This window comes from Carcharodon carcharias, chromosome 21, assembly GCF_017639515.1.
Source record: "Carcharodon carcharias isolate sCarCar2 chromosome 21, sCarCar2.pri, whole genome shotgun sequence".
NCBI classification, from domain to species: domain Eukaryota; kingdom Metazoa; phylum Chordata; class Chondrichthyes; order Lamniformes; family Lamnidae; genus Carcharodon; species Carcharodon carcharias.
The window spans coordinates 66,217,959-66,244,480 of record NC_054487.1 but is presented as its reverse complement, the minus strand read 5'-3'; the positions used below and the strand labels follow the sequence as shown (position 1 = coordinate 66,244,480).

General features: G+C 43.7%; 1 protein-coding gene across 1 annotated transcript in view; it reads right to left on the bottom strand.

Moving 5' to 3' along the window:
- lrriq1 (leucine-rich repeats and IQ motif containing 1) overlaps positions 1-25,435 on the bottom strand; it is a 216,012-nt gene extending 190,577 nt beyond the window's left edge. Inside the window, exons 1-8 of the mRNA XM_041215663.1 lie at positions 25,310-25,435; positions 23,873-23,978; positions 21,135-21,229; positions 18,807-18,930; positions 16,012-16,238; positions 6,126-6,136; positions 3,879-3,954; positions 1,902-3,170 (exon numbers count right to left, since the gene is read on the bottom strand). Coding sequence (XP_041071597.1) covers positions 1,902-3,170; positions 3,879-3,954; positions 6,126-6,136; positions 16,012-16,238; positions 18,807-18,930; positions 21,135-21,229; positions 23,873-23,978; positions 25,310-25,435 — 2,034 coding nt within the window. The remainder of the gene's footprint in view (positions 1-1,901; positions 3,171-3,878; positions 3,955-6,125; positions 6,137-16,011; positions 16,239-18,806; positions 18,931-21,134; positions 21,230-23,872; positions 23,979-25,309) is intronic.
- Positions 25,436-26,522: the final 1,087 nt, after the last annotated feature.

Here is a 26,522-nt window from a genome sequence, read left to right as displayed (position 1 = left end):
AGTTTTGATACTTCCCATCATTAAATAGCCTGCTGAAAACTCACATCAGGTGGAACTGTCCCAAATTTGCTCTAAGTGTGGTAGCGGGCGGGTAAAACAACATTTTACCCGGCGGCCACAATGATGGGTTTTCACCCCGTATTGTCCCAAACCTGCCACATTGCTTATGCATTCCCGGAGAACACGCCATGTAGATGGCAGCCGGGCTCACATTCATCCGCCATGCCATCACCTTGTCACTTCATCATGCCACAGGCACCACATTTAAAGTACAGCCGCACTCAGTGCTTCCAGCCCGGGACTGCAGCAAAGAAGACGTGGCCCCAAAAGGCAAGAAGACTGCAGCCCTCAAGCGCCTTTTGGACGCCGTGGAGGCTCGCTGTGATGTCATCACCCCTGCTCTGGCTGCAGGAGGGGCACCTACATTACCACTCAGGCTTGGGAGGCAATGGCAGTGGTGATCAGTGCCAATGTTGCACAGAAGAGGTTGGCCATCCAATGCAGATTAAGGGTGAATGATCTCTGTGCAGCCAGGGTGTGACAACCATCTTATCACTCCAAACTCACACACTCAAGCCCATCACATATTCACTGGCATCTCCCTCACAGCCAGCTCAAGGGACATCACCACCCATTCTCACACATAACCTCACATGTCCATCTCACCTCATCTCCTCTGGAGACGGCCTCTTCAGCCCTCACCATCTTGAAGCCACTTGCGCAGGTCAACATGTGCCCCCCTCCCACACACACACCCTGGTATACCCTCCTTCCCCAGTACAGCACTCTTCCCTTGCCTGAGGCCACTTCTCCCCTTTCCCCAAGCAAGACCTTGCCCTGCAGCCACTGACGAGCCACCCACATACGGCTGATCTGGTAGGTAGACCTATCTGTGAGCCCCTCTAAAAGCGATGTGGTGCTGTCTGTGAAACCTGGCGCTGATGATTGAGAGTGCTGACCAAAACACGGTAGGCAAACAAACCTTGAAGTCTCAAACGAAGTGCAGCCCGCCAAGAGCACACCTTAGATATACTGTTGTCAAACACGTCGGTGTGTTTTCCTGCTGACATGGGCGGACGATCCAGCAGCAGGCTGGCCTTATAAAGATATGCTGATGTGTTTCAATGAGGTTCCTGATGTCCAATGGCAGGGAATGCAGCCCACCATCGGCAGGCAGAGCAGACGATCACAAACTGGCTTCACGACGTCATGAAACAGAATTTTGGCCTTCTCGCCATATTGTCCACTCATGCCACTGAACATGCCCAACGCTGGTGGGCACGGAAAATCCCGGTCATAGGAATAGTGGGCACCCAGGTGAGGTACCAGGCTCCCACTCTCACCATATAGCAACAAGCAGCCTTCAGGAAATGATATGAGAGATAACAGTCAACAAGAACCAGAAGATATGAAATTTGTCCTCAATCTAGCGAAACATGATCACAATCCCCTATTACAATAAGCATTTTTTCTCACTCTCATAAGGTTCCCAACGGTCAGCTTTGATCAGAAGCAGTTGGAGGGAAGCCATGACACAACATACTAGATTGTAAAAGACTGCACCTTGGGAGTGGTACAACATAGATCCAACACTTTTGATTTCTCATTCAATAAGTTTGCGGTCTCAAAGTTGCTCCCATGCAGAGATCAAATATATCTCCATCAAGATGAAAGGTAACAAAGAACAAATCAAAAGATCACTCTCACACATCTACTAACAGTCGATTATACTGCAGCAAACTTGTGGCCAGGTGCCATTCTTGTAAAGTGTGCAGGGAGACGTAAAGGGGTGAACAAGTAAAATATGTTTTCAAAAAATACATGAATGAAAAGTTTGGTCTGCTGAAACATCTCACTTATAATACTATTAATATTCACCAACAATAAAATATATAATGTACCTGCTGAAGTGAAGTCCAAACCCCTGACTGCAGTATTACTTCAGGACTCAGAGGAGGCAGTTGGTTAACAGGATTATTCCGAAGTCTGACTTGTTGTTTCACTTTCTTCGTCTTGTTTTCTCTGCTAATTTTGGACCAAGGAGTGCACATTTTCATCCAATTTAGTCTCTTTTGCTCAATATGATCAGGTAGGGTGAGCCTTGTGGCTGAGAAGTGCTCCTCAAAAATAAGATCCACATGTTGAGTTATTTTGTGAACATCAATCAGATCTTCCTTATGTATATTATTATGAGCATTTAAAACAGATATTCCTGCACTTGATAGTCTGCCGGGGTGCCTTTCAGTAACTGTACATACATTGTCTATTTGCAGTAAGCTGTTGGTTTTTGGTATTGTGTTACTCGATTCCACTGCAAATATATTCTCTGCTGTACTTTCCACTACTTCTTCAGCTGGAAGTTTCATTTCCAGTTTTGCACCAGTAGCCATCACAACTGTATATTGCCTGACAACTTCAGTGTCATTCATCAAAGTGTTGTTTTTCTGTGTATTATGAGACAATCCTATATTTTCATTCAGAAGAACACACATATTTTCTGAAATGTTATCATATTGTTTAGCTTCTTCATGTTTATTTATGTTGGAATTAACATTTCCTTCTTCACTTAGCTGTGGTTCAGCTTCCTTCTCAACTTCTGTCTTTTTCCTTTGTTTTAAGGCCACCTTTTTCTTTTCTTCTAATAACTTTCTTTCCTCTGCTTTCTTTCGTTCTGCTTCTTGTTGCTTTTCTTCCTTTGCCTTTCTCTGTAGCTCTTTTCTTTTTATCTCTTCTTGCATTTTTTGGAGTTCCTCCAATTTTATTTGTCTCTCCTTTTCTAACCTATGTCGTTCCTGCTCCTTTCTCTTCTCATATTCAATCTGTCTTTGTTTCTGTTCTTCCCTTTGTAATCGTTTAACTTCTTCCCGCTTTCTTCCCTCCTCTTCCTCTTCTCTCCGTTTTTGTTCTAACTTTTTTTTAATTTTCTCTTCAAATTCTCTCTTTTCTTGTGCCATCCTTAACTGCAGGTGTTTTTTTCTATTCCTTTCATTCCTTCTTTCCTTCAGTATTGGTGCATGTTTTTTACGCACCAAATGTGCCCGAAATCTTGCCTGAATCATTGTTGCTGCTCTGTCTTGCAACTCTTTCACTAGTGCCCTCTCTCTATTCTGCTGTTCTTCAAAGACTTTTCGATCTTCATCTATTTTAATTTGCATTGATTGTATTAATGCCTAAAAAGTTAAATCAAGCAAATATTATTGCATGCACATTTTACTCATAATTGAAAAATAAAAAAGGCAGTTTCTCTTACTTTATCTGGAGTCACCATAACACACACTATTGCAATATCAAGGTTTCATTATTATTTCATGGTAATTATATGGTATACAAACTTAATTCTAAAATAATCAACAGAAAATTTTGGAGAAAGTAACATGATGCATATTAGTATATTTACAATGTAATTAATCAATTATTTCTTAATTTTAGTGATATTTTCTCTTGACATAGATGCCAAAAGATGTTTCCTTATCTGAAAGGACATTTTGGTCCCAGGTCAACAGCCACAGAAGTATTGTAGTAAATGATGGGCAAAAGGCTCGGTACGTTGGACATTTAAAGTGCAATTGTAATTGACTAGCCATGGAGGCTTTTTTCCAGTGCAGGATGCAGATGGGGTAGAGAGATGTGGGTAGTAACTGATACAAGGAAGTAGATAATGAAGATGACAAGGTCAAGATTGTGAGAGCAAGTGTGGAACGTGAGTTTTGACAGAAATTAAAATCACCGAGGATGACTTTTGAATTTTAAAAAATATATTTAATTATAGTATCTTAAGATTCTTCATTGTATTTAAATTGGGATCGCAAAACAAACAAGTACATTATTTTTTCTCTGTTGCTAATAAAGGTGACAAAGAAGCAACTTTGGCCCCTCACCTCGTGTTGCTTCAACTCTCGTTCCAAAGCATCTTGTTCCTGTCTGATTTTCTTTTCTAGTTTAGCCTGTTGTTTCTGAAAAAAGTATACAAGGTTATAATCTACCTAAACAAAGTTGTACTTGCTTATAATTAACATAGCCTTATTAGAAAGCTTCTAGTGTTTTACAATTTCTCACATGATTAAATGGCAGCAGTGTGTAGATATCCAAAATGCACTGCATCTCACTAGAAAGAATTCTGAGGGACAGAATATATCTGCACTTAGAGAGACACGGATTAATCACGGATAGTCAGCATGGATTTGTTAAGAGGAGGTCATGTTTGACAAATTTGATCAAATTTTTTGAGGAGGTAATCAGAAGTGTTGATGAGGATAATGCATTTGATGTGGTCTAAATGGACTTTAGCAAGATTTTTGATAAGGTCCCTCATGGAAGACTGGTCAAGAAAGTAAGATCCCATGGGATCCATGGCAAAGTGGCACATTGGATCCAAAATTGGCTGAGAGGCAGGAAGCAGAGGGTGATGGTAGATGGATGCTTCTGTGATTGGAAGTCTGTTTCCAAAGAGGTTCCACAGGGCTCGATTCTGGGGCTCTTGCTGTTTGTGGTGTACGTAAATGATCTGGACTTAAATGTAGGGGGGTATGATCAAGAAGTTTGCGGATGACACGAAATTGCTAGGGTGGTAAATAGTGAGGAGGATAGCCACAAACTGCAGAAGGGTATCAATGGAATGGCCAGGTGGGCAGAGCAGTGGAAAATAGAATTCAACCCGGAATAGTGCAAAGTTGTGCACTTGGGGAGGGCTAACAAGGCAAGGGATTACACTATGAATGATAGGGCCCTGGAAAGTACTAAAGATCAGAGGGACCTTGGTGTGCATATCCATTGATCCCTTATTAGCCAAGGCATAGAATACAAGAGCAGGGAGGTTACGCTGGAATTATATAAACGCTGGTTAGGCCACAACTGGAGTACTGTGTGCAGTTCTTGTCACCACATTATAGGAAGGAGGTGATTGCACTGGAGAGGGTGCAGAGGAAACTTATCAGGATGCTGCCTGGATTGGAAAGATTAGATAGGCTGGGGTTGTTTTTCTTGGGAGCAAGGAAGGTTGAGAGGGGGCCCGACAGTTTGTATAAGATTATGAGGGGCATCGATTGGGTGGATAGGTTGGAGAGGAAGGCACTTTTTCCATTAGTAGAGGGGTCAAAAACTAGAGGGCATAGATTTAAAGTAAGAGGTAGAAGCCTAAGAGGGGAATTGAGGAGAATTTTTTTCACCCAGAAGGTGGTGGGACTCTGGACCGCACTGCCTGAAAGGGTGGATGAGTTGGAAACTCTCGTAACATTTAAAAAGTACTTAGACATTCCCTTGCGTTGCCATAGCCTCCAGGGCTATGGGGCAAGTGCTGGAAAATGGGATTAATGTAGTCAGATCTTTGTTGACCAGCGCAGACACAATGGGCCAAATAGCCTCCTTCTGTGCTGTAGACATCTATGAGTCAAAGTATTATTGCCGGAAAATTGTCAGGGCCTAAAGCCTTTGCAGTACCCAGTGCCTTCATCCTTTTCTTGATATCACGTGAAGTGAATCGAATTAGCTGAAGACTGGCATTTGTGATTTTGGAACCTCTGGAGGACCTCCACTTCTGGCTGAAGATTGTTGCAAATGTTTCAGCCTTATCTTTTGCACTGATTTGTTGGGCTCCACTATCATTGAGGATAGGGATATTTGTGGAGTCTCCTCCTCCAGTGAGTTGTTTAATTGTCTACCACCATTCACAACTAGATGTGGCTGGACTGCAGAGCTTAGATCTGATCCATTAGTTGTGGGATCCCTTAGCTCTGTCTATCACTTGCCATTTATGCTGTTTGGCATGCAAGTAGTGCTCTGTTGTCGCTTCACCAAGTTGATATCTCATTTTTAGATATACTTGGTGCTGCTCCTGGCATGCTGTCCTGCATTCTTCATTGAACCAGGGTTGATCCCCTGGCTTGATGGTAATGGTAGACTGGACGTATGCCAGGCCATGAGGTCACAGATTGTGGTTGAGTACAATTCTGCTGCTGCTGCTGATGGCCCACAGCGCCTCATTGATGCCCAGTCTTGAGTTGCTAGATCTGTTTGAAATCTATCCCATTTGGCACAGTGGTAGTGCCACACAACATAATGGAGGGTATCCTCAATGTGAAGACAAGATTTCGTATAGTTGTAGGTGAAGGAGTATTCTAATATAGTTCATCTTTTCTTGTTGAATAAATGTTTTATTCTTTTGTAAAAGGTTCATCAGCTGACTCCTGTGACTCTGTTCAGTAGCTACTCTCCACGTATTTAAACAGGAAAATAAAAGGTAGGATCTATCAGACTGGGTTCCAACCTGGACACCCGGATCAGTGGTGAGAGGTCCACTTGAAGTCCTCTGAATAACTCGTGCAGGGAGGGGAATCCAAGAGCAGTCTGGAAGGCAGGGAGTTGTGCTGCAGCCTGGTGTCCAGGGATAATTTCAGCTGGGAACATGACAAACGGGCAGAATTTTTTACTGAGTGGGCAGGCAGGCGCCCAACCCGCTCGTCGGCCGAGCATCCTGACGCCATTGCGCACTCGCGCAATATGTCAGTCGGCTGGAGCGTGCGAGAGTCGGAGTTGCACCCGCCGTCAATTGAGGCCACTGAAGGCCATTAAAAAGGCAATTAAGCTAGATTTTACATTGCCCGTGCGATTTCGCATTCGTCGCACAGGCAAAACCAGCAGGCGGGCAGTCGACAATTTGCTAATTCTCAACCAAGGGTGGGATAAAAAGGGTCATCAGCATTGCCAGCATGAGTAGTCAGGAGTTTTGGAGATAGTTTGCTGCTGGTTGCTTATTGGTACTTGGCAGCTTCATCTCTGTTCAGGGCTTCATTGTTAGCTTTACCAGGCTTAATTTCAGGACTCATTGGTGCCTCCAAGGATCCCGGAGGATTCAGACAGTGTGGACCCTTCCAGGTATCAGACAGTTTTCCGTTACCCTGGTAATGGGGATTGTGGTCTTCGCTGGTGGCACCTCATCTGAGGAGCAAGAGAGGGGCAGAAGGGAAAGGAGGCCAGGTGTCCCAATACAAATTCCAGGAGAAGGACCTATGGGAGGAGAGGCACAAACACAAGGGGTGCAGGGCTAGCAGGAACTCCAAGGTGGAAGGGAACACTGGAGACGCCACTATCCTGCTGCTAGGGTTTACACCATGCGGCGATGCAGCTACCTCAAAATGTCCGAGGTGCAATGTCAAAGAGGCTCCGCCTCTCAAGGGAGACTGTGACCTCCATTTGTCAGATGATTGGGCCTGAGATCAGCTCCAACTGTGTGGGTGGACACCCTATGCTACTGGCTCTGAAGGTCACAGTGGCCCACAACTTCTATGCATCTGGCTATTTCCAGAGTCAGTGGGTGATCTGTGTGGGGTCTCCCAATCACCTGTCCGCAGTTGCTGGTGACAGGCGGGTACTGACGTTTATTCTTTACTGTTTAGACGAGGCCAGCTAGGTTGAGCGAACCAGAGGCTTTGCAGCAATTGCTGGGTTCCCCCGCATCCAGGGTGCCATCAACTGCACACATGTGGCCATCAAGGTGCCAGCGGGTTAGCCGGGTGCCTTCGTCAACAGGAAGGGATTCCACTGCACGAACCTGCAGATAGTGTGTGACCACAGGATGCATATTCTGAAAATCTGTGCAAGGTACCCAGGCAGCTACCATGACACTTACATCCTGAGACACTCCCAGGTGCCGAGGCTCTTCAGTGCCAAGAATAGAGGCAGAGCAGTGTTACAGTAGGAGCCATGTCTCCACAAGGGTAGTAGTAGGGAGGACCATTCGTGTTCTGAAGTTGCACTTTCAATGCCTGGACCATTCAGGGGATGCACTACAATACCACCCAGAGCGGGTGTCACTGATAGTGGTTGCATGCTGTGCTCTCCACAATCTGGCACTGGCAAGACGGGACCCACTGGAGGAAGAGGATCTTGACAGGGCTGCACAGGCCACAGATGGTGAATCCAGTAACAAGTCAGAAGAGGAGCATGGTGAGGAGAACGCTGAGAGCGTGGAAGCAGACCTCGGTAACCTCCAGGGAAGCAGAACACCAGGGACACCTTGATGCAACACTCCTTCAGCTAGGCAGCCAAAGGTCTGCTTCCACCTCATGCCAGGGCTCCCGCCTCCATCCCAGATGTCTGAGATGACCCTTTCATTTGAACCCAAAGCCCACTCAATGCCTGTGTAATACAGTATCGAGCCATTCATGTCCAGCATTATATGCTGGCATCCCCTCCACCAGAAAAAAACGGTGAAGCATACTCAGGCCGTAAGAACAAAAACAAATCTAGTGTTATTGGCACATTGATTGCATAATGACATTACCATTACTGGTGTTGATGTCCACACCAGACATATAAACCAAACATAAATTAACAGAAAATCACCTGTGAACTGTCTCTCTAGTGCTCATCGTGCCTTTAACTTACGTTTCCAAGTGCTATGTGTTGGTGCAGCTCCTCGTGGCACCGTCCCTACTCTGCTGCCTTGTTGGCCTTGATGATCTTGACGGTTTTCCTCTGGCCAGTGGAGCCTGTGCTGGCCCCGCCTGGGAGGGAGCGGCCAGTGCCACGGCTGGCATCTTACCAGTCATCGCAGCCTCATCAGATGCCACGGTCACTGGCAGAGGAGCTGCTGCTGTCATCCGGAATGCCCTAAGAGGAGCCTGCAGAGATGACAACAGCTCAATCACCAATGTGAGGTCGCTCTGGACCTCCCTGCTCATCATTGATGGACGGGCACCTCACTGGGATACTGGGTCCCTCATCCTTCTCCCATACTGGCAGTGACCACCTGAGGTCATTGTCTGAGGGCTTGCAAGTCCAAGCGCAATCCCAGGAACCCCTGATTCTGTTCCTGGAGCTGCCTCTCCATAAGAGGTCTCTCAATGGAGGAGGCATTGTGCTCGGCCAAGAGGGTCAAAACAGTGCTCATGCTCCGCATGGACTCCTCCACAATGGAGAAATGGCATGCAGACCCTCATGGCTCTCCACCAGATCCTCCCGCACATCCCACTGGACATCCAGCATCTGCCGCCTAATGGACAATTCCAGAGGCCCATCATCTGTCTTTGACTCAGCGTCGTCCTGGTCCCCAGCAGTCCTCCGACTGCTGGCGCCCTGGGCACTCTCTGCCTCCTCCTGCACTTCAAGTGAATGTGCAGTGCCCTCATCAATGTGCACCGACATTCTAACTGCCAATCTAATGTACCACCAAGGTGCTGTTATCAATGCTGGTGCCTGGTTCAGAGAGTGGGTGTGACACAGGTGAAAATGAAGCCCAGTGGTCCTCCGGCGTCAGGGGTGACTCTTCAGGGTCCAAAGGGCGAGTGTGTGCTGACGAATCTAAGGGAGAACAAGGACATTTCATCAGGTAAAGTCATCACACGGTCACTGTGCATGCCAGACAACCTGGTGAGAAAGTGGAGATATGCATCATGGTACCATTTTCTTTTAATGATCAACGGGGACTCCAGGTTTGAGGCTCCCATCAATGAAGAGACTACAGTAGAATGGTTGCACAATCCGAAACTCTCACCTCTGTGTGCTGCAGTCTTACCTTTGTCTGGACCCCCCGCCTCCCCACGTCCAGTTGCATGTGAAACGTGTCAGCTCTCGAGCTCTAGGGCATCCTGCACAAACCTGGTCAGCAGCAGCAAGTTGGGCAGACCTCCACCTGTTATGTGACCTGCCTGATTGGTTATGGCTCGGCTTCTCCTGAAAGAGGAGCATTGATTAGTCCACTCTCTACGTCCAACGGCATTGCAATCTGGTTAACCCCAGCTGAGGAGCACCTTGCAGGGCACATCCGAGTCGCAGCCCTCAAGCCATAAGACACTCAGTCCAAGCAGCCAGGGCTCACTCCCTTGGCCAGCTCTGGCATCATTGACAGTTAACACTCAGACTCTAGCACCCCTGAGGGCCACAGGGGGACGGCCACACCTTAACACTTCTGCACATTGATCCATGCAAACACAGTATTCACTCTTCCTGAGCGCAGCAGGTCATTGAACTTCTTCCAGCACTGCACCCATGTGCGCCGTACCATGTCATGGTTGCTAACTTGCACTGCAACCTCCTCCCATGCCCTCTTTGTGAGGTGTGGTGGCCTCCTCCTCCCATCTCTGTGGATGTCCCCCTTAGCAGTCACCTCATCCAGGAGGATTGCGAGGCACTCATCCAAAAAGCAGGGGCCAAGTGCCCCCCCACCCCCGACCTTCCCTACCACCTGGTGCCTCCAGCCGCACTCGACTCCATAACTTGAATGTTGAAGACGCAGAAGAGACATTCTTCCATGGCAGCCTTCAAGGGGCTGCCTGTGCCATTTTTAAACTGGCTGCCGGGTCGCCATTGGACCCGGCAGCTGACAGGGCCCCGCCCTCTGTCGACCAATGGGGAGCCACATTTCATGCTGGGTGGGCCTTAATTGGCCCGCAGTCAGAGCCCAATCGCGGCCAGTGGCTGGTTTACCGGCCGATCCAGGGCCTGCCAACCAACTGCGCGCATGCCTACCGAACTGAAAATTCTGTCCAAGGTCTACTCGTGGGGCAGAATTTTTCACTTGGCATGTGGGCGCGTGCCCGACCTGCTCAAGCGTGAAATAGCGCGTACTGACGTCGGATGAATGTCCTGACGTCATCGCACACTCACGATATTTTGGTCAGCAGGAGCGCGTGAGGGTCGGCAGTGCGCCCACCGACAATTAAGAGGTTTACTAAGGCCATTAACGTAGTAATCAACAATGATTTTTCACCGTTCGCCCAATGTTACTGTTGGCAGGCAGGCAAATCAGCCAGGCAGCCTTTGCCTTTTTGAGGAAACCTCATCCAAGGGCGGGGTGAGGTTTCCGATATTAATTTAAAAAAAGATAAAAATATTTGGACAGAATTTACATCAGCCATAAGTTGACGTGACTGATCCCGATGCGTAAACATTTTTTCGGCATTTGAAAATCTTTATTTACGGCTTTTGAATTCTTCAGCTCCCTGAGGCAGCTCTCTGCCTACGCTCCTCCTGTCCACACCCTGGCAGCACTGAGCATTTCAGCGTGCCTTCCACACTGGCTGGCTGTTAATTGGCCAAACTCAAAATCCTGCCCACAGTAAACTCTGACTGCTGCCATACCTTGCATCGTCCTCCCAGCAAAACAACCTTTGATGTCTAACAATCAAATCACCCAGGTTTACTGTGAGGCAGACGTCACAACAGGTCACATGACCCTTTTCACTTAAAGCTCTAGTCCCACAGTATAATAATCGTAAAAACCTCAAACAAGAGACACATGCAGCATCACAGAGTGCATGCACGAGCAGCGTGACGTCCTTCAAAGGGTTCAAGGCTCACTCTGTAGCCTGGAATATGTATGTTGATCTCCACATAGTGCACAAGGAGCTGCGTCCCCAGAACAGAATGTTAGCGCTGGAGACGGAACAGTGCCTGAAGGGGAAACTTGCTGCGCCCTACCAAGCAGCCTCATCTAACCTGCCTGAATGCCAACCCAGGGCTATGGAGGTGGGTGAACAGGATGATGGTTCCAACAACATTTTGGCACCTTCATCTTCTACTGCGCCTCTGCCAGAGCCCTCGTCTGTGCCCATGTCCCAATGACAATAGATGCCCATGCAAAAATGCTGAGCCTGAAGTCCCAAGTAGATCCCCAATGAGTCCCTGCACAACGAGGCTGACCACCAAGCTGCTCAATGCCGTATAGTGAGAGAGGTGTGCAGTTCAGGCTCCACCTGCCCCGAGCAGCACGTGGAACATCATGTAGGGGTGTTCGTGAACACAGGGTGCTGCTTTGCCTCAATCACTAAAGAGTTCACAGTGGTGTAATTTACTATCACAATGTTAATAGCTACTTTCATGCAGCTGTACTTTCTGCAATGGATGTGGTGTCATTGTAGAATTATAGCTACAGTTTTCAGATAAACAAAAAGCAGCACATTCTTACCAGTAGCTATACAGACTGCAACCAGTAGCCCATATTTAGTGATGGTATGAGTGTGAATGCTGTGGTTATGAATGCCCTGCAGTGGAAGGTCAAGTCTTCATCCAGACATTCACAGGAGGTAATAGTTCACCAAGGGTTGCAGATGTTGCGGGCCATCGCAAGATTTGTTGTCCATTCATAGGTGCATTTGAGGAAGTTGTGATAATCCGACTTCTTGAGAAGATCCAGTCCATCTGATATAATTCCATCCCTGGTGGTATGCAGAAGGCAATGAGACTCACTTGAGTGTTCAGCAATGATGGCATGTTATGTGAATTTGAATGAAGCCTGCATGTGTGGGGGCTCTCATTCGATTGAATCCTTTGTCCTTCTAGTGTAGAAGTCATGGGCTGACAAGGGGCCTCAGTGAGTTGCAGCACAGCATGTTATAGATGTCACACATTGATGTCACAGTGTGCTGGTGATGGGTAGTTGGCATGGACACATGTGGCTTTTTCTTGCACAGAGTTACATCACTGCATTTCTGTTGCCTACCCTCACTATTGCAGATCCTGAATCTCTACACACACAGACTCTTGACATGGAGGGCAGGCTTTCGCTGGACACAAAATTAAGTGGTTTCCGGTTAATTGCTAGCCTCTATCATACAATTGCAGACCCAGCTTTAAAGGGCATCTCAAGGACAATCTGTGGAAATGGTGAACCCAAGGGTGATGGTGGCACAGGATTCAGCCATGCTGATGATATTGTACATCAAGGGGTGCTGTTGGCATTCCTTCTTGTTGAAGATTGGCATCTCTTGGAGGATTTGCAGCACCAATATTAATGGGAACTTATGTGGCAACAGCTCACCAGGGACCTGCTGCTGGATTTGCAGGGGAGTCCTCAAGGCTGCTTAGGTGAATCCCCTCTGTATTAAGAGGTCCCTGGTGACAATGGCATCCTGTTTGGATCCAGCCATGGATATCCCTGCCCCTCAGAATGTCTCCCACTGTCACGCTCTTCCTCAGTGACATCTACATTGGAGTTGACAGTGTCTGCCTCATTGCCCTTCTCCTCCACTGATGATTATTGGTCTTTTGCTAGCCTCTGACCCCTCTTTGTGAATGCACTTCCACTGCGCCATAATATGGAGCATGCAAAAACAACCACTATCCTGACACCCTTGCAGGCAAGTAATGGAGTGCTCGTCCCGAATGGTCAAGACATCTGAACTGCCTCTTTAGCAGTCCAATAGTTTTCTTGATGACAGTCTTTGTTTGCAAGTGGTTGTTGTAGCGACGTTGCAGCCCCATCTCTGGTCACCTCAGGGAAATAACAGCCACCTCCTTAATGCATAACCTTCATCCTGGAGAAGCCAACCACAAACCTGGGGTCTGTGCTGGAAAAGTTGTAGCAGGTGTGAAAGCTTCAGAATAAATGAGTCATGGCAGCTGCCAGGGGAATGTGCACATACGTGCAGAAAGGCTTTATTATGGTCGCACACAAACTACGCAATGATAGAGTGGAACAATTTTCTGTTCAAGAATGTCTCCAGTTGGTTCACTGATGCACTTATAGCGACGTGGGTACAGTTTACACTCACCGAACTTGTGGGAAGCCGATTACAGAGGCAAAGCCTGTTGTCCTCTGTGCCTGCAAAGCAACATCTCTGGGAAGTTGATGTGTTTCCCCATCCAAGCAAAGAGTGCATTGGTGACCATGGTGATGCACTGGTCGGCAGCTGATTATGAGATGCCACTGAAATCTGCTGCAGATCCCTGGAAGAAGCCAGCTGCAAAGAATTTGAGGACCACTGTGACCTCTCCTGCAAAAGGCAAGGCTGGTAGATCGTGTCGTGAGGCCTTCCTCCATCATGACACATATGCATCTAACAATTTTCCTGAAATTCAGCGCCTTGCACTGCCTCACAGTATTTTAAAGAAACCTTCTTTGGGGACAGTACACCTTTTGCTCAGGGTAATATCTTCTCCTCCTCCTCCTCCTCCCCGCTCTTGCTGCTCTCTGTGCTGGCTCTGCTAACTACTGGCCGGGTACCCTGGTTTTGGCTGCACATTGCTGTTGCTGCCTATCCTGTAGGATCTGTGTGTGGAAAAGTGCCGCACCCATCTTTTTTCAACTTCCTCCCTTCACTACACTCTTCGCCCAGCGAGCCTGGCAGTCTGTCCTGTCTCACACTTGACTATGTGAAGCAAGGAATAATCCCGAGGGCCACATTGATCTGCACTTCCTCTTTCACAACTCCACATCACACCTCTTGTGGTCTGCCACCAACCTATATCTCTGAAGTAAGGCTTTGTGTTTAAAATGTTACTTTGCAGAGCTCTGCACAATGCATGCACACCTCTTATGTAGCCTTCAGAAGTGATTGCGCCTCCACCATAAATTTGTGACTCCCAAACTGCAGGTTGAGACACTTGGAACAGTGAAAATTGCATCTGTTTAAACTCAACTATTTTCAATAATGGCCCAGCAGATTCATGTTTCACAATTGTGTGATTTATGTCCCGCCCCCTTTCCCCCATCTGTGAAAATGGTGTCAGCTGTAAATGGGGGCGGGACTTCCACATCCAGGTCTTGCACCACACCCCCCCACCCCACCTTTAAAGGTGTTCGAAAATCTGTCCTTATTTGTAATATCTGATCAGATTTTGCAATGGCACTTGCTGCTGACCTCGAAGTAAAGGGCCCACAAAGATCTGGTCATGCCCATGGTCTGATTTTCTCTTTCTCAACGGCAATTTAAATCTGATGCCAAGTCAAGGGGATCTTGGTATGCAGCAGCAGGTAAGCGGTCAATCGCACTAAAGTATTCACACACAGTAAAAACAGGAAGTTAAATGGTGTTTAGGGTGGGGTCGGGGGAGGGGGGATGCCTCAACAGCACATCATCCAGAAAAGCATAGAATCACTGATAGCAACTTCTGGGTTTCTGCATTATTCTGTGCATATGGAGACTTCAAAGGTTGCTGTCAGTTTCAGTGGAGTAATGACATGATGGCTGGCAAATTCATTGTCATTACTACTGCAAAATACAGGTCATCCTTAACACTGCTCTACCTACATCATCAAACTCCAGATGGACCAAATTTTTGACATGCCTGGAGTATACAGCTCAGCTATTCATTGGTTAAATGTGGTGAGTTATCAGGCGAGCTAAAGCAATAACCATTAATGCACAAACAGATGTAGAAGAACTTGCATCTCCCTGAGCTGACTGGCCTTAATGTAATAAAGAGGCTACTGTCTACTGCGACTATACACATGCAAAATTAGCCTAGTACCCAGTTTATTTGTGATCCTCAATTCCATTGTTAACTGCTGATAACATTTCTACCCTTGACACAAGAGACCTAAAAGTGTATTACTTCACTCAAACCTGGCTCTCCAAGTGTCCAGTTGCTGTCCAATCCTGCCCTGCGGATCTGCTCTTGGACTACCAAGTGATTCCTGCTCATGTTGCCAATTTCTGGCTTCCATCTACTCCTTTACTAATTTAGCAGCTTTCAAGCCCAACCATCACATTCTCCTGGCCCCACCATTCTTTGTAAGTGCACTTTAGCAGTCAAAAATGGGTTAATATTGTAATTCAGTGACTGTAGCACAAACTACACAACTCTATGCAGAGAAACTACTAATAGCTTGCGTAAGCAACTGTTCCAGACCAGGAAATATAACTGTTACAGACAGGTCCTCGCTTTATAAGAGGTAATCATAAATCGAGGTTCCAAATTACAACTAAAATAAAAGCTAATAAACTTGCACCAATTCTACTTGTTGTCTCCCCTTTCCCTATTCCATTTTTCTCCCCATTGTATCTCTGTTGTGCTTATTGTTTTAACTTTACTTTATTTCATTTCATTTAATCTCACCCAATTTATCTTTCTTTCTTTAAAGGAAAAATGTACATATTTAAAATATTTCCTTCCTCTTTATGCAGTGACTATTGGATTCCACCATTTGGAGCCATGATACACATTAAAAAAAAAATCACCCTCTGGGAAACTGGAAGGTGGTTGCAAAAATTATTTTTCAGCCAGTTCGTTCCGCAAATTCTTATGAGTGACAATGTAGTGTCACCACCCCATTAAATTCAGTCTAACGCTTACCTGCCTCTCCTCTGCCAGTTTCTCCAGTTTTTCTTCAAACTGTTGCTGTCTACTCTTGGCTCTTTCCTCTTCCTCCACTGCTAGCTCCTTCTCTCGTTTTCTCTGTTCCATCAGTTCTGCCAGCTTTGTTTTCTGCAGCTCTTTCTGTTTTATTTCCCACTGCTGCAATGATAGCTGACATCGTTCCTCCACCTCTCTGCACTCACGAGTTATAGCCTCTTCATGATCTAAATCAAAAGAAATGAATAATTTTCAGAATGTGGGTTTTTTTCCTGCTCAATTTTACTCCATTATGCAAAGACAGAAGTCTAATTTGCAGCCAATTCACTTCAGACAGAGATCTCAGAACAGCAGGATAGTCTGATTGTTGAAAATTTATATTTTCACAATGTGAATGGACAAATTCAGTTAATGAAGACTTAGTAAATCTGATTTCATTTTCTTATAAAGGTAACAGTTGTTTCTACAACTAAAATGAAAAAAACAAATACTAGAATTCAGTAATGGGAAACAAAAGTGTAGGAGATCACAGCAGGTCTGCCTATCATAAAAGATGGGCCATTATTTTAAGTGCAGATTGTCCTCAGATCTAGAAATTGGTAGATAAATTGGACTAAACAAACAAAAATTGAGAGTTGGGGTGAAAAAAAATTAAAAGTACCATCAATACTCAAGAAGCTCGAAACCATCCAGGACAAAGTCGCCCACTTGATCGGCATCCCATCCTCTACTTTAAACATTCAATCCCTCCACCACTGACATATATGGCACTGTGCTGCCACTGTGCACCATATACAAGATGTACTGCAGCAACTCACCAAGGCTCCTTCAACAGCACTTTCCAAGCTCGCAACCTCTACCACATAAGGGCAAGGGCAGCAGATACATGGGAACACCACCACCACTGCAAGTTCCCCTCCAAGCCACACACCATCCTGACTTGGAACCATATCACCACTCCTTCACTGTCACTGGATCAAGATCCTGGAACTCCTAAAAGAACTGTGGGTGCACCTGCAGCAGATGGATTGCAGCGGTTCAAGGAGGTGGCTCACCACCACCTTCTCAAGGGCAAGTAGGGATGGGCAACAAATTCTGGTTTTACCAGCAATGCCCACATCCTATGAAAAACTAAAAAAAAAAGCTGTTGCAAAGGGAATTAAGTAGGTTACATGAACAGTATTTTTTTTTCAAAGCTGCAAAGTGAAGAAAGTAGTTGGGTAAGAAAATATCCTCTCAGTGGGGCAAGTAAAAGGCATAATTTTACTAACGATCTCCACCACTGTGACAATTTTCCTGTTCTCTGGTCCCAATCATCTGTTTGTTGTAATCATGGACAGAAAACCACAACTAATATTGTGTTAAATGTCATGTGGTGCATTTGGACTCCCAGGAAACCGCTCTAATTTCTCACAATAATTCAAAAAGGTTGTTCATAGTAAACCCTGAAGAAATGAGTTGAAAGAAAGGAAGCAGCAGATACCGGTTTTCGAGTGATGTGTATGGTTGCATGGGGGTGGGGTGTGGAAGAGATGTGGCTGCAGGAGGGTGTGGGCTGGAGTACCATACTGTAGTGGTTATGTTAAGGACTAGTAATCTAGTGGCCTGGATTAATCATCTAATAACATGATCTTAAATCCCACCATGGCAGCTGGGGAATTTAAATTCAGTTAAGTAAAAAAAAAAATCAGCAATAAAAAGCTAGTATCATACCGGTGACCATGAAATTATTGGATTGTTTTGAAAACCCATCTAATTCACTAAAGTTCCTGAGGGAAGAAAATCTGCCTCTCTTACCATGTCTATTCCACATATGACTCCAGACCCACTGCTTTGCGGTTAACTCTTAACAGCCTTCTGAAATGGCTTAGCAAGTCACTCAGTTAGACTTAAGAGCAATTAGGAATAAATTAGCAATAATGCTGTCCGTGCTCAAGAAATACATCCCATGAATGAGTAAAGAGAGCCATGAATGGAGTACCTCAAGGCTTTGATCTGGGTGCCCTGCTGGATCTAAATTACATCAATGAATTTCACTTAAAAAGTTGATGTAAAGTACTGAGGTTTTCATGTGTCCTTCCCAACCCTCTGCAGAAAACATACTAGGCGGGGACTGCGAAATCCAGCCCCTAGAGGAGGAGTTGGATAAAATCTGTAAATGGGTAGAAAACAGCAGATTAATTTTAATATGGATATTAACTGATTTCCTGTAGTGTTGCATTGGTGGATCAAGACTGAAGGCTGGAATTTCGCAGAGTTGGGAGGACTTTGGACCTTTAAAAATGGCAGGAGGGACCTGGATGCGGAATTCCTGTCCCCATTTCCGGCCGATACTATTTTTGCCGGTAGTGGAAAGGGAGCAGGACATGAATCGCATAGGCGCGAAACACGATTCTGCTGGACCATTTGAAAATAGTTGTGAGTTTAAACAGACTCAATTTTCATTGCTCCAAGTGTCTTAATCTGCAGTGTGTGTATGATTAGGGGGTAAACGCTTCTGAAGGCCTCATTAAAGCTGTGTATCCCTTGTGCAGAGCTCTGCAAAATTACATTTTAAACACTGAAGCTTTACTTCAGAAATAGAGGGTGGTATCCAGAAGAAGAGGGAGGGCTGGGATTACGAAAGAGGAAGGGCAGGTCTGTGTGGCCGCCCACAATTATTCCTTGCTTCGGGCAACCAAGTGGGAGACAGAACAGACTGCCAGGCTCACTGGAAGAAGAGCGTGTAATGAAGGAAAAAGTTCATCGCAGTTTAAGTGTCACCCAGATAATAAATTTACAACATTTTCATTTACCTAAAGTTGTCTCATCCCTAGGAGACTGATTATCTGTCCCCACTTGAAAACTGTGGTCTAGGTTCTGTTGGGGTTCTATGTGAGTCTGTATTCTTTGTTCTTCTTCCTCTATTTGGGCCAGTATCTAAAGAGACCAAACAAAAGTGGTATTTTTTACATTCACTGGTGTCGCTGTCATAAATTACAGTACAATATCAATATTTTGAAGTTCCAACCACTTAACAGATTTCTAGTGTATTAATAAATCTTGCTCGCAGCATAATCCAACCTCAACCAAAAGTTCTGACTTTGATGTCAGTTGCACATTTCATATATTATTTTTACTTTTGCATTCCCCGCATTGCACTTTGAGGCCACAAACTCTTCTGTCAAAAGTGTGCAATATGACAGGAACACCTTGGTGAGCCAAGATAATCCCTGTTTTTTTTCCTTCAGAACCAGCCATCTTGTTAAATCCATCTTCCTCCAATTTCATCAATGCCAATAAAGCATGAATGGCTCATGGACCTCTTTATGAATAAGACTGAGTCCAGCTATTCAGCTGCTTCCAATGCTGCCCCTTGTCCACTACATGTAATTCCACTGCAGCATCTCATATATAACATGCCTTCCTACATTATGACAACAGACTTCTGCATATGACGAATGGGTCACAATATCAACGGGCCACTGCATAAGATTTACTGTCTCTATCCAATGAGTCCCTGTGACATTAAACACAACCAAAATTGATTGAATAAGCTTAAAATTACATTTTAAATAAAGGCTATACTATTAGTGGGAAAGATGTTGACATTGAATTGGTTCTATTGTTCAGCAAATGAGCAGCTCAAACTAAGTCAACTAAGTATTTAGTTGGTATATTGTATGTAACATAAGTGTCATGTTTAATGGGGCTGCAAAGTAAATCATTTGTAAAACCAGGGAGCCAGTTCTGATCCAACTTGACTCCAGTTGAACACAGTATATCAATATCAAAATTTAGAAGCCAGAACAGTGTTTGTACAGCTTAACGACAGAGTTTGTCGTTCTATAATTCTCCACTGGAGTTTGTTATATAAGGCATAGTACTCAGTCTCCATGCCCCTCCTCCTTTGGCTTTGAAAGGAGGATATACTGAGCTACAGATTTCTTCCCAGCCATTGTTAACAGCACTTTGTGGTCAACAAAAAAAAAGAGTCAGAATAGAACACTACTTTCCTTCATAGTTTTCCATTCAGTAGCCTAGCCACAAACCAGCAAAAATCATCCAGTTAAAGCAGGAGAACTTAAATGTCAGTTAACATTAAAATTCATACTGAAGACTCTCTGGCTTGGATCAAAAGTATTTGTTACATTAGCTTTCAGGTAGACATGCCACAAAACTACAAAACGTAAAAAAAAATCTTTGCAACTAAAACAAATTCTATTAATTAAGAGGTAAATGTGCAAACAGATATTAGTCTGAGTAGCGGGTCACTATATTTCACCTGAAGGTGCTGTGAGAAAAGCCCCTAGGATTCAGGGAAGGGAAACACACTGCATAATAGCTCAGCTGTTCTTTGCACTTGAGTGTTGTGCAAAAGAATTTCTACGTCAATTTCTGACCTATTTATGCACGTTGCTTGTCACAGTGAAAGGCAGAGTGATAGTTGTGAGTATACTTAGTCCTTTCATTGGCTTTAATCAGCATTAATTTTTAGCTTTCTTAAAATAGTGATGATATAAAACCAAAATTCCTCAATCACGCAGCACTCGATCAATGAAACACTCAGAGCAAATGCTGTGTAATAAACACTAAGCAAGAAAAAAGATCCAACTGCAATCATTCAAGTATGCAGCTATACCAGGTGTAATCCCTGAACTTGCAATACAAAATGTGGAACCTGTCAACCCCAGTGGGGAGGTGGATTGGACAGGACCAGATTGACCACCCACTCTGTCTGAAAATCAGGTGGAGTGTACAACAGGCAGCTGATTTGCTGCCCCTTTTTATTTTAAATCCAGATCAAAGGTTGAAAGTTCCACCAGGCATCTCAGAGCTAAAAAGCTTCAATTAAAGATAAATTCCAGGGCACACTTGGCTTGTGTTTTACATCATCAGTAGTAAATTTTTTATATCCAAAAGCAGTTTACTTGACAACCTTAAAAGAAAACCTTTACCTCCTAGTCTGAGGCAATTTAACCCAAACTTTTGGTGCTGAAGAGCAGTGACTGATATTGATACTCAAGTTTAAATCAAATCAATGACTTAGTAACACAGTGATCATACCCCACCCTTCCTTGCAAACACAAAGGCAAATTCATATTTGGAGATTTTCCTAAATATTCAAGCAAAATTAGAATTACCCTCTCCTTCAGGTTTAAATGATCCTCACCAAACTCAGCAGCCGCTTCTTTCAACATTTCTGATTCAGGATAACCATGAGCAGGATAAATATCATCTGCAAAACATAAAGATACCTCTCAGAACAAGTGATTGATGGCATTAAAATGGATTATTTTAAACAATATGGAAATGACCTATGTAAAATTCACACTCCAAAGCTTAAAACAGTGAGTTCAAGAAGAATATGTGGGCACTGTATATGGAATATTGGACAGAATTTAATGCCCTCCCCTGTGGCGGGTTTGGTGGCGAGTGGGCATTAAATCAGTCAGGAGGGTGACAGGTGGGGACCTTGCCACCTTCCTGCCTCTGCCTCGATTATGTCCTGGCAGGAAGGCTCGTGGACGGCCTTCCCGCCACTGCTCTTGGAAGGTAGGGTGTCACCCTGGGGTCCTTGACACAAGGGAAAGCCCACCACTGCCCAGTTAAATACCTAATTGGCACTTAATACAGCAGACCTTTCGGAAAAGAGATGACTTACATTAAATTCCGCCCATTGATAGTGCTGAAAGAATGTGCTTTATTAGCAAATTAATTATATTTTGCAAAAAATTAATGCAAGTCAAATTAAAATGTCTCTGTTGCAGTTTTGTAATATTTACAGACTGATATGTCAGTCAAAGCTTAATGGGTCAAAGTGGGTATTAGCTCTAATCTCATTTAAACACACATTTATATCACACACATTTGGCCAAAATCATGAATATGGCAGTCCTCTCAATGGGAAAACTCCCAGGTATATTGTTACTCATTGAGCAGAGGTGACTTCACTGGCTCAGGCACGTTCGCAGGATGGATGACGGTTGCATACTTAAGAATTTTCTGTATGGCGAGGTACCCGAAGCAAGACAGCCAATAGGATGCCCAAGGTTCAACTTCAAGGACATTTGCAAGTGTGACATGAAGGCCCTAAACATTGATTTTCACACATGGGAGACACTAGCTGGTGACAGCGGAAAATGGTGACATCACCTGCGAGCTGGCACATGCCACCATGACCATCAGTGGTTACAGCAGCTTGGCAACAGGCACCAACACCAGAAACAACAACCCACAAGACACCTGATAACCACTTCATATGTGGCACTTGTGGCAGAATCTGCCTCTCATGGATTGGTCTCTTCAGCCATCAGCAAAGTGGACCATATAAAGCTATCCCATCCCTAACTGATTTTCTGCATGTCCATTATCTTACGCAGATGCAAGTATGCTTATGATCGATTTGGCCAAAGATAGCAAGTAGCTAATGTACAGTTATTAAATGGTTCTATTGTAGTTGGGCTTTAATACATGAAACATCAAATTTAGAAAGGTTTCTGGCCTATTTCTGGCAGCTGAAGGCCAAAACCAGTTGAATTTTGAATATTCCAAAGCTCATAATCTTTATGCGCTAGAATTTCCAACCATTGCCTATGAACAGAAAGGAATCTGGCCTTATGTTCCAAGCATTGTAGCTGTTGGGGGATGACACGATACAAGTAAAAGAAAAAGATGAAACTACAACGAGCAATAATAACTACAATACAGTAAACTTCAAAGTAACTCCCCACAAAGCCTTGACAAAAACTTGATAAATAAAACATGATCTTATAGAAAGAAAAACATTCTTACAACATGTTAATTTCTTATTCTTCTGGATTGTATAAAAATTAACTCCTTAATCAATAGTGCACAATAAAATAAAAACAGCTTACAATAACTTTATAAATGGAGCCCTTGGATTGCATTATGTTGCAAAATGTTTCTCCTATTGAGTATATAAAACCTGAGAGTATAAAAGCAGTGCAAAGTCTTTATATTTTTTAATTAAAATGTATTGCTTCTTCCTCCAATCAATGAATACAATTTGATACATCTTCAAATCAGACAGACTGTGGAATCAAATTAAACAAAGGGGGGAATTTTCTCCCTGCCCGCAATCGGCTGGGCGCTGCCATTTCACATGGGCGGGCCCAGCGTGACGCACACGTGGAAGTGCTGAGCGCTCCCTGTGCAGGAGCGAGGAGTAGGCTGAGTCACATACACGCTAAAGAGTGCAGAAATCTCCCTGAGGTACAGAGCTGCCCCAGGGAGATCAGTGTGAGTTTCAAAAATTTTAACAAAGAAAAAAAAAGATTTATGACATGTCCCCTCATGTGAAAGTGTCATATGAGCTGGGACATGTCTATGAATTTTAATAAAAATCTTTATTTCACTTATAAGTCATTCATGAAACCTCATCCCACCCGTGGATGAGATTTCATGAAATATGCAAAGGCTGCCTGGGTTCTTCGCCTGCCTGCCAATCTTAAGATTGGACGGCCAGCTATGTTAAGTGGTTTAGTTAGTTTTTAAATGGTCTTAATAGGCTTTTGACAGTTCGGTGGGCATGCATCTGATTCCGGTGCGTGCTCGCTGAACTGAAATTCGGAATGATGCACGGTGACATCGGGACGCACGCCCGACATCACCGCAAGTCATTTTACTCGTTGGTGAGCGGGCCCCGCCTCTGCTCATCAGGCCGAAGATTCTGGCCAAAATGCTTTTAACCTCTCTTATTCAGCAAATGGCCATTTGTCAAATCATAATAGCAGCAATTCCACTGTTATTGAAAATTAAAGCATGCAATTATGTTAAGAACTTTCACAACATGGTTATGTCCTTTTCAAACTGGTAAAACATGGGAGGGAATTTGGTAGCTTTGTATAAATTCACTCACACTCAGGTTGCTCTAAATCCTGGAGAATCAGCTTTTCCACAATTTCACCTTTTTGCTTCATTTGTTCCAAGAAGTAAAGGACAGACTTGGGTAATTCATCTGAGTCCTAAAACATGAATGAATTTACTTAAATTATGTGTCCCTAGAAGATCTGAAAGGCCAGCAGCAAAAGCATAATCAATTGTGACAGAACTCTCCAATATAGTACAGTATATTTCTAAAAATATTATTTAAACAATGCTGATTTTTTCTATCAAATAAAACCATAAAAAATAATAGAAGATGGGGATTATTAACTGGGTATTTCTGTTCTACACAAATCAACAGCTATTAATTTTAACGATTTATTGGTTTAGGATGACATTAAACAGGCACATATTTTTCATCCTTTTTAAAAAATATTTAATTTTTTCACCTTGAGTTCCCTGACACACTCCCTGAGTAAAATTAAGTCAGCTGACCTATTCCCAGGCCACTCTATTGCAATTTGAACCAATTACTAGGAAAAGGCAGCATGCACTCTCCTTTCAGACACCTTTCAACTGAAATTTAGCAGTTCATTAAATTGAAAGAATGAATGTTTCCTCACCCTGAGGAGGTGCACAGCACTAAGTGGTACTCTAAAAGTTCATCCTTAATTACAAAAAAAGTGTTTTCTTTTACTGCTCAATTATGCTCAATTGGCTGAACTTCTTTATCAAAAGATCAGGATAGGAGTTTTCAACCTTTGCTTAACCACTCACTCCCAAATTTTAGTTAAGAGGGGTGAATTTGACCTTGGACAATAGTTTAAAATACAAACTGTCAGCTCAGCAACCTGTTAAAAAACTCCAACGATTTTCATTACAATTGAGATTAATTAACTCAAAACTACTCCCAACTGTTTATGGCATTTTAAAATGTAACTTCATTTATTCTTGCAGAAAAGCGTCTCATTAAAATTCCATTAGTAAATCTGTCACAAATCCACAGAAAATGAAATTAACATTGCTTTAAACCAAAAAAACTGCAAGCAAATGTATTATGCAAACAAATTCCTGACTGAAAATATTCAGTTGATGGCACTATTTGTTGGGTTCTTATGCAAAAACTATGAACCAATGTTTATCCTATACACAGATATTTTAATGCAATCTTTGGCACAGTTTTGTTAGCTTTGTTTACATATGGATTGCAAAAAAATGCAAAACTGTCATCATCTTTGTTTGAAAGCATTGTATTTAGAAAACCATTTTACAACAGACTTGCTAAATAAATATGTTGTACAAATACAATGTATAAATATAGGCAAATACTTAAATTTATAGTAATTACAAATAACCAATGATACAAAGAATGAGAAAGGACAGCATATAATTACGATGTAGGTTGAAGGTTTTCAATGTTCCATTATTTCAATACATTTAAGTGTACTTTTTGTAACAAATTTAAGCTCACATAATCTGGATCAAGAGGAATCTCTTCTTCAGACTGTTCCTCGAGTTCGTCTATTTCTGATGGGGAAATATTGATTTGTCTTAATTCAGCTTCAATTGCTTCTTCAATCAGTTTGTCTTCATCCATTATTTCCTTTTAAAATAATTATTGCGGTATTTACACATTAACGGTCTTGTGGTAATAAATTTAAACTCACAGTTACAGGAAAGGAAATGATCACCTGCTGTAACACCACCACCCACAAAATCACAAGGAACCATAGCAGCACTTTGTAGTAAGGTGGGGATGAGGTGGGCATGCAGAAGCAGGTGGCAAGAGGGCAAGAAGGGAGGGGAACGAGGTAGTAAGTGGGTTTGACAATAGTTTGACAGTGGCGGTGGGTTGGGGGGATGTGTGGTGGTGATCTGGTACACTGGATATTACACGATTGTTTTGCAACTTTTTAAGAGATCTCCCAAACATTCAGTTCTGTATTTTGTTTGACATTAGTCTGTGTATGTATGTACATATGCGCCACTCTATTTTCTAAATTGTTTACAAGCTGTGCTGACAATGGCAATACCACACTTACCACCTATTTCTAATAGCTACGAAAAGTAGATGGTGGGCCTTCTTCATGAACTCCTACTGTAGTCATGAACTGCAGTCACAACGATTTTAGGTAGGGAATGTTGGATCAAAACCAGCAACAATTAACTCATTTCTCTAACTCTCTAAATCTCTCTCTCTAATGCTGCTTTACTTTGGCTCACATTTTGGTGCCCATTGCTCTCTGGTGCTTTTCTCATCTCAGTCGTCACTTGATAGTTTACATTTTCTATTAAAAGCACAGCTTACTCTGATTAGGCAAAGCAAAATACTGAAGAAGCTGTAAATTTGAAATTAAAACAGAAAAAGCTAGAAACCGTCAACAGGTCAGGTAGCACCAGGTCATTGAACAACAACTACTTGTTATTTATATAGTGCCTTTAATGCAATAAAACATCCCAAGGCACTTCACAGGAGCGTCATAAAACAAAATATAAGACGGAACCACATAAGGAGATATTAGGACAGTTGACTAAAAGTTTGGGCATATAGATAGAGGACATCACAGCGGGCCTCCATGGCATCCAAAAGGCATTTCAGGGATGCACCACATCAAGGGGCTGCAGTCTTCTTGCCATGTCATCTGTGCAGCAGTTCTGGGCTAGAAGCACAGAGGTGTGCATGG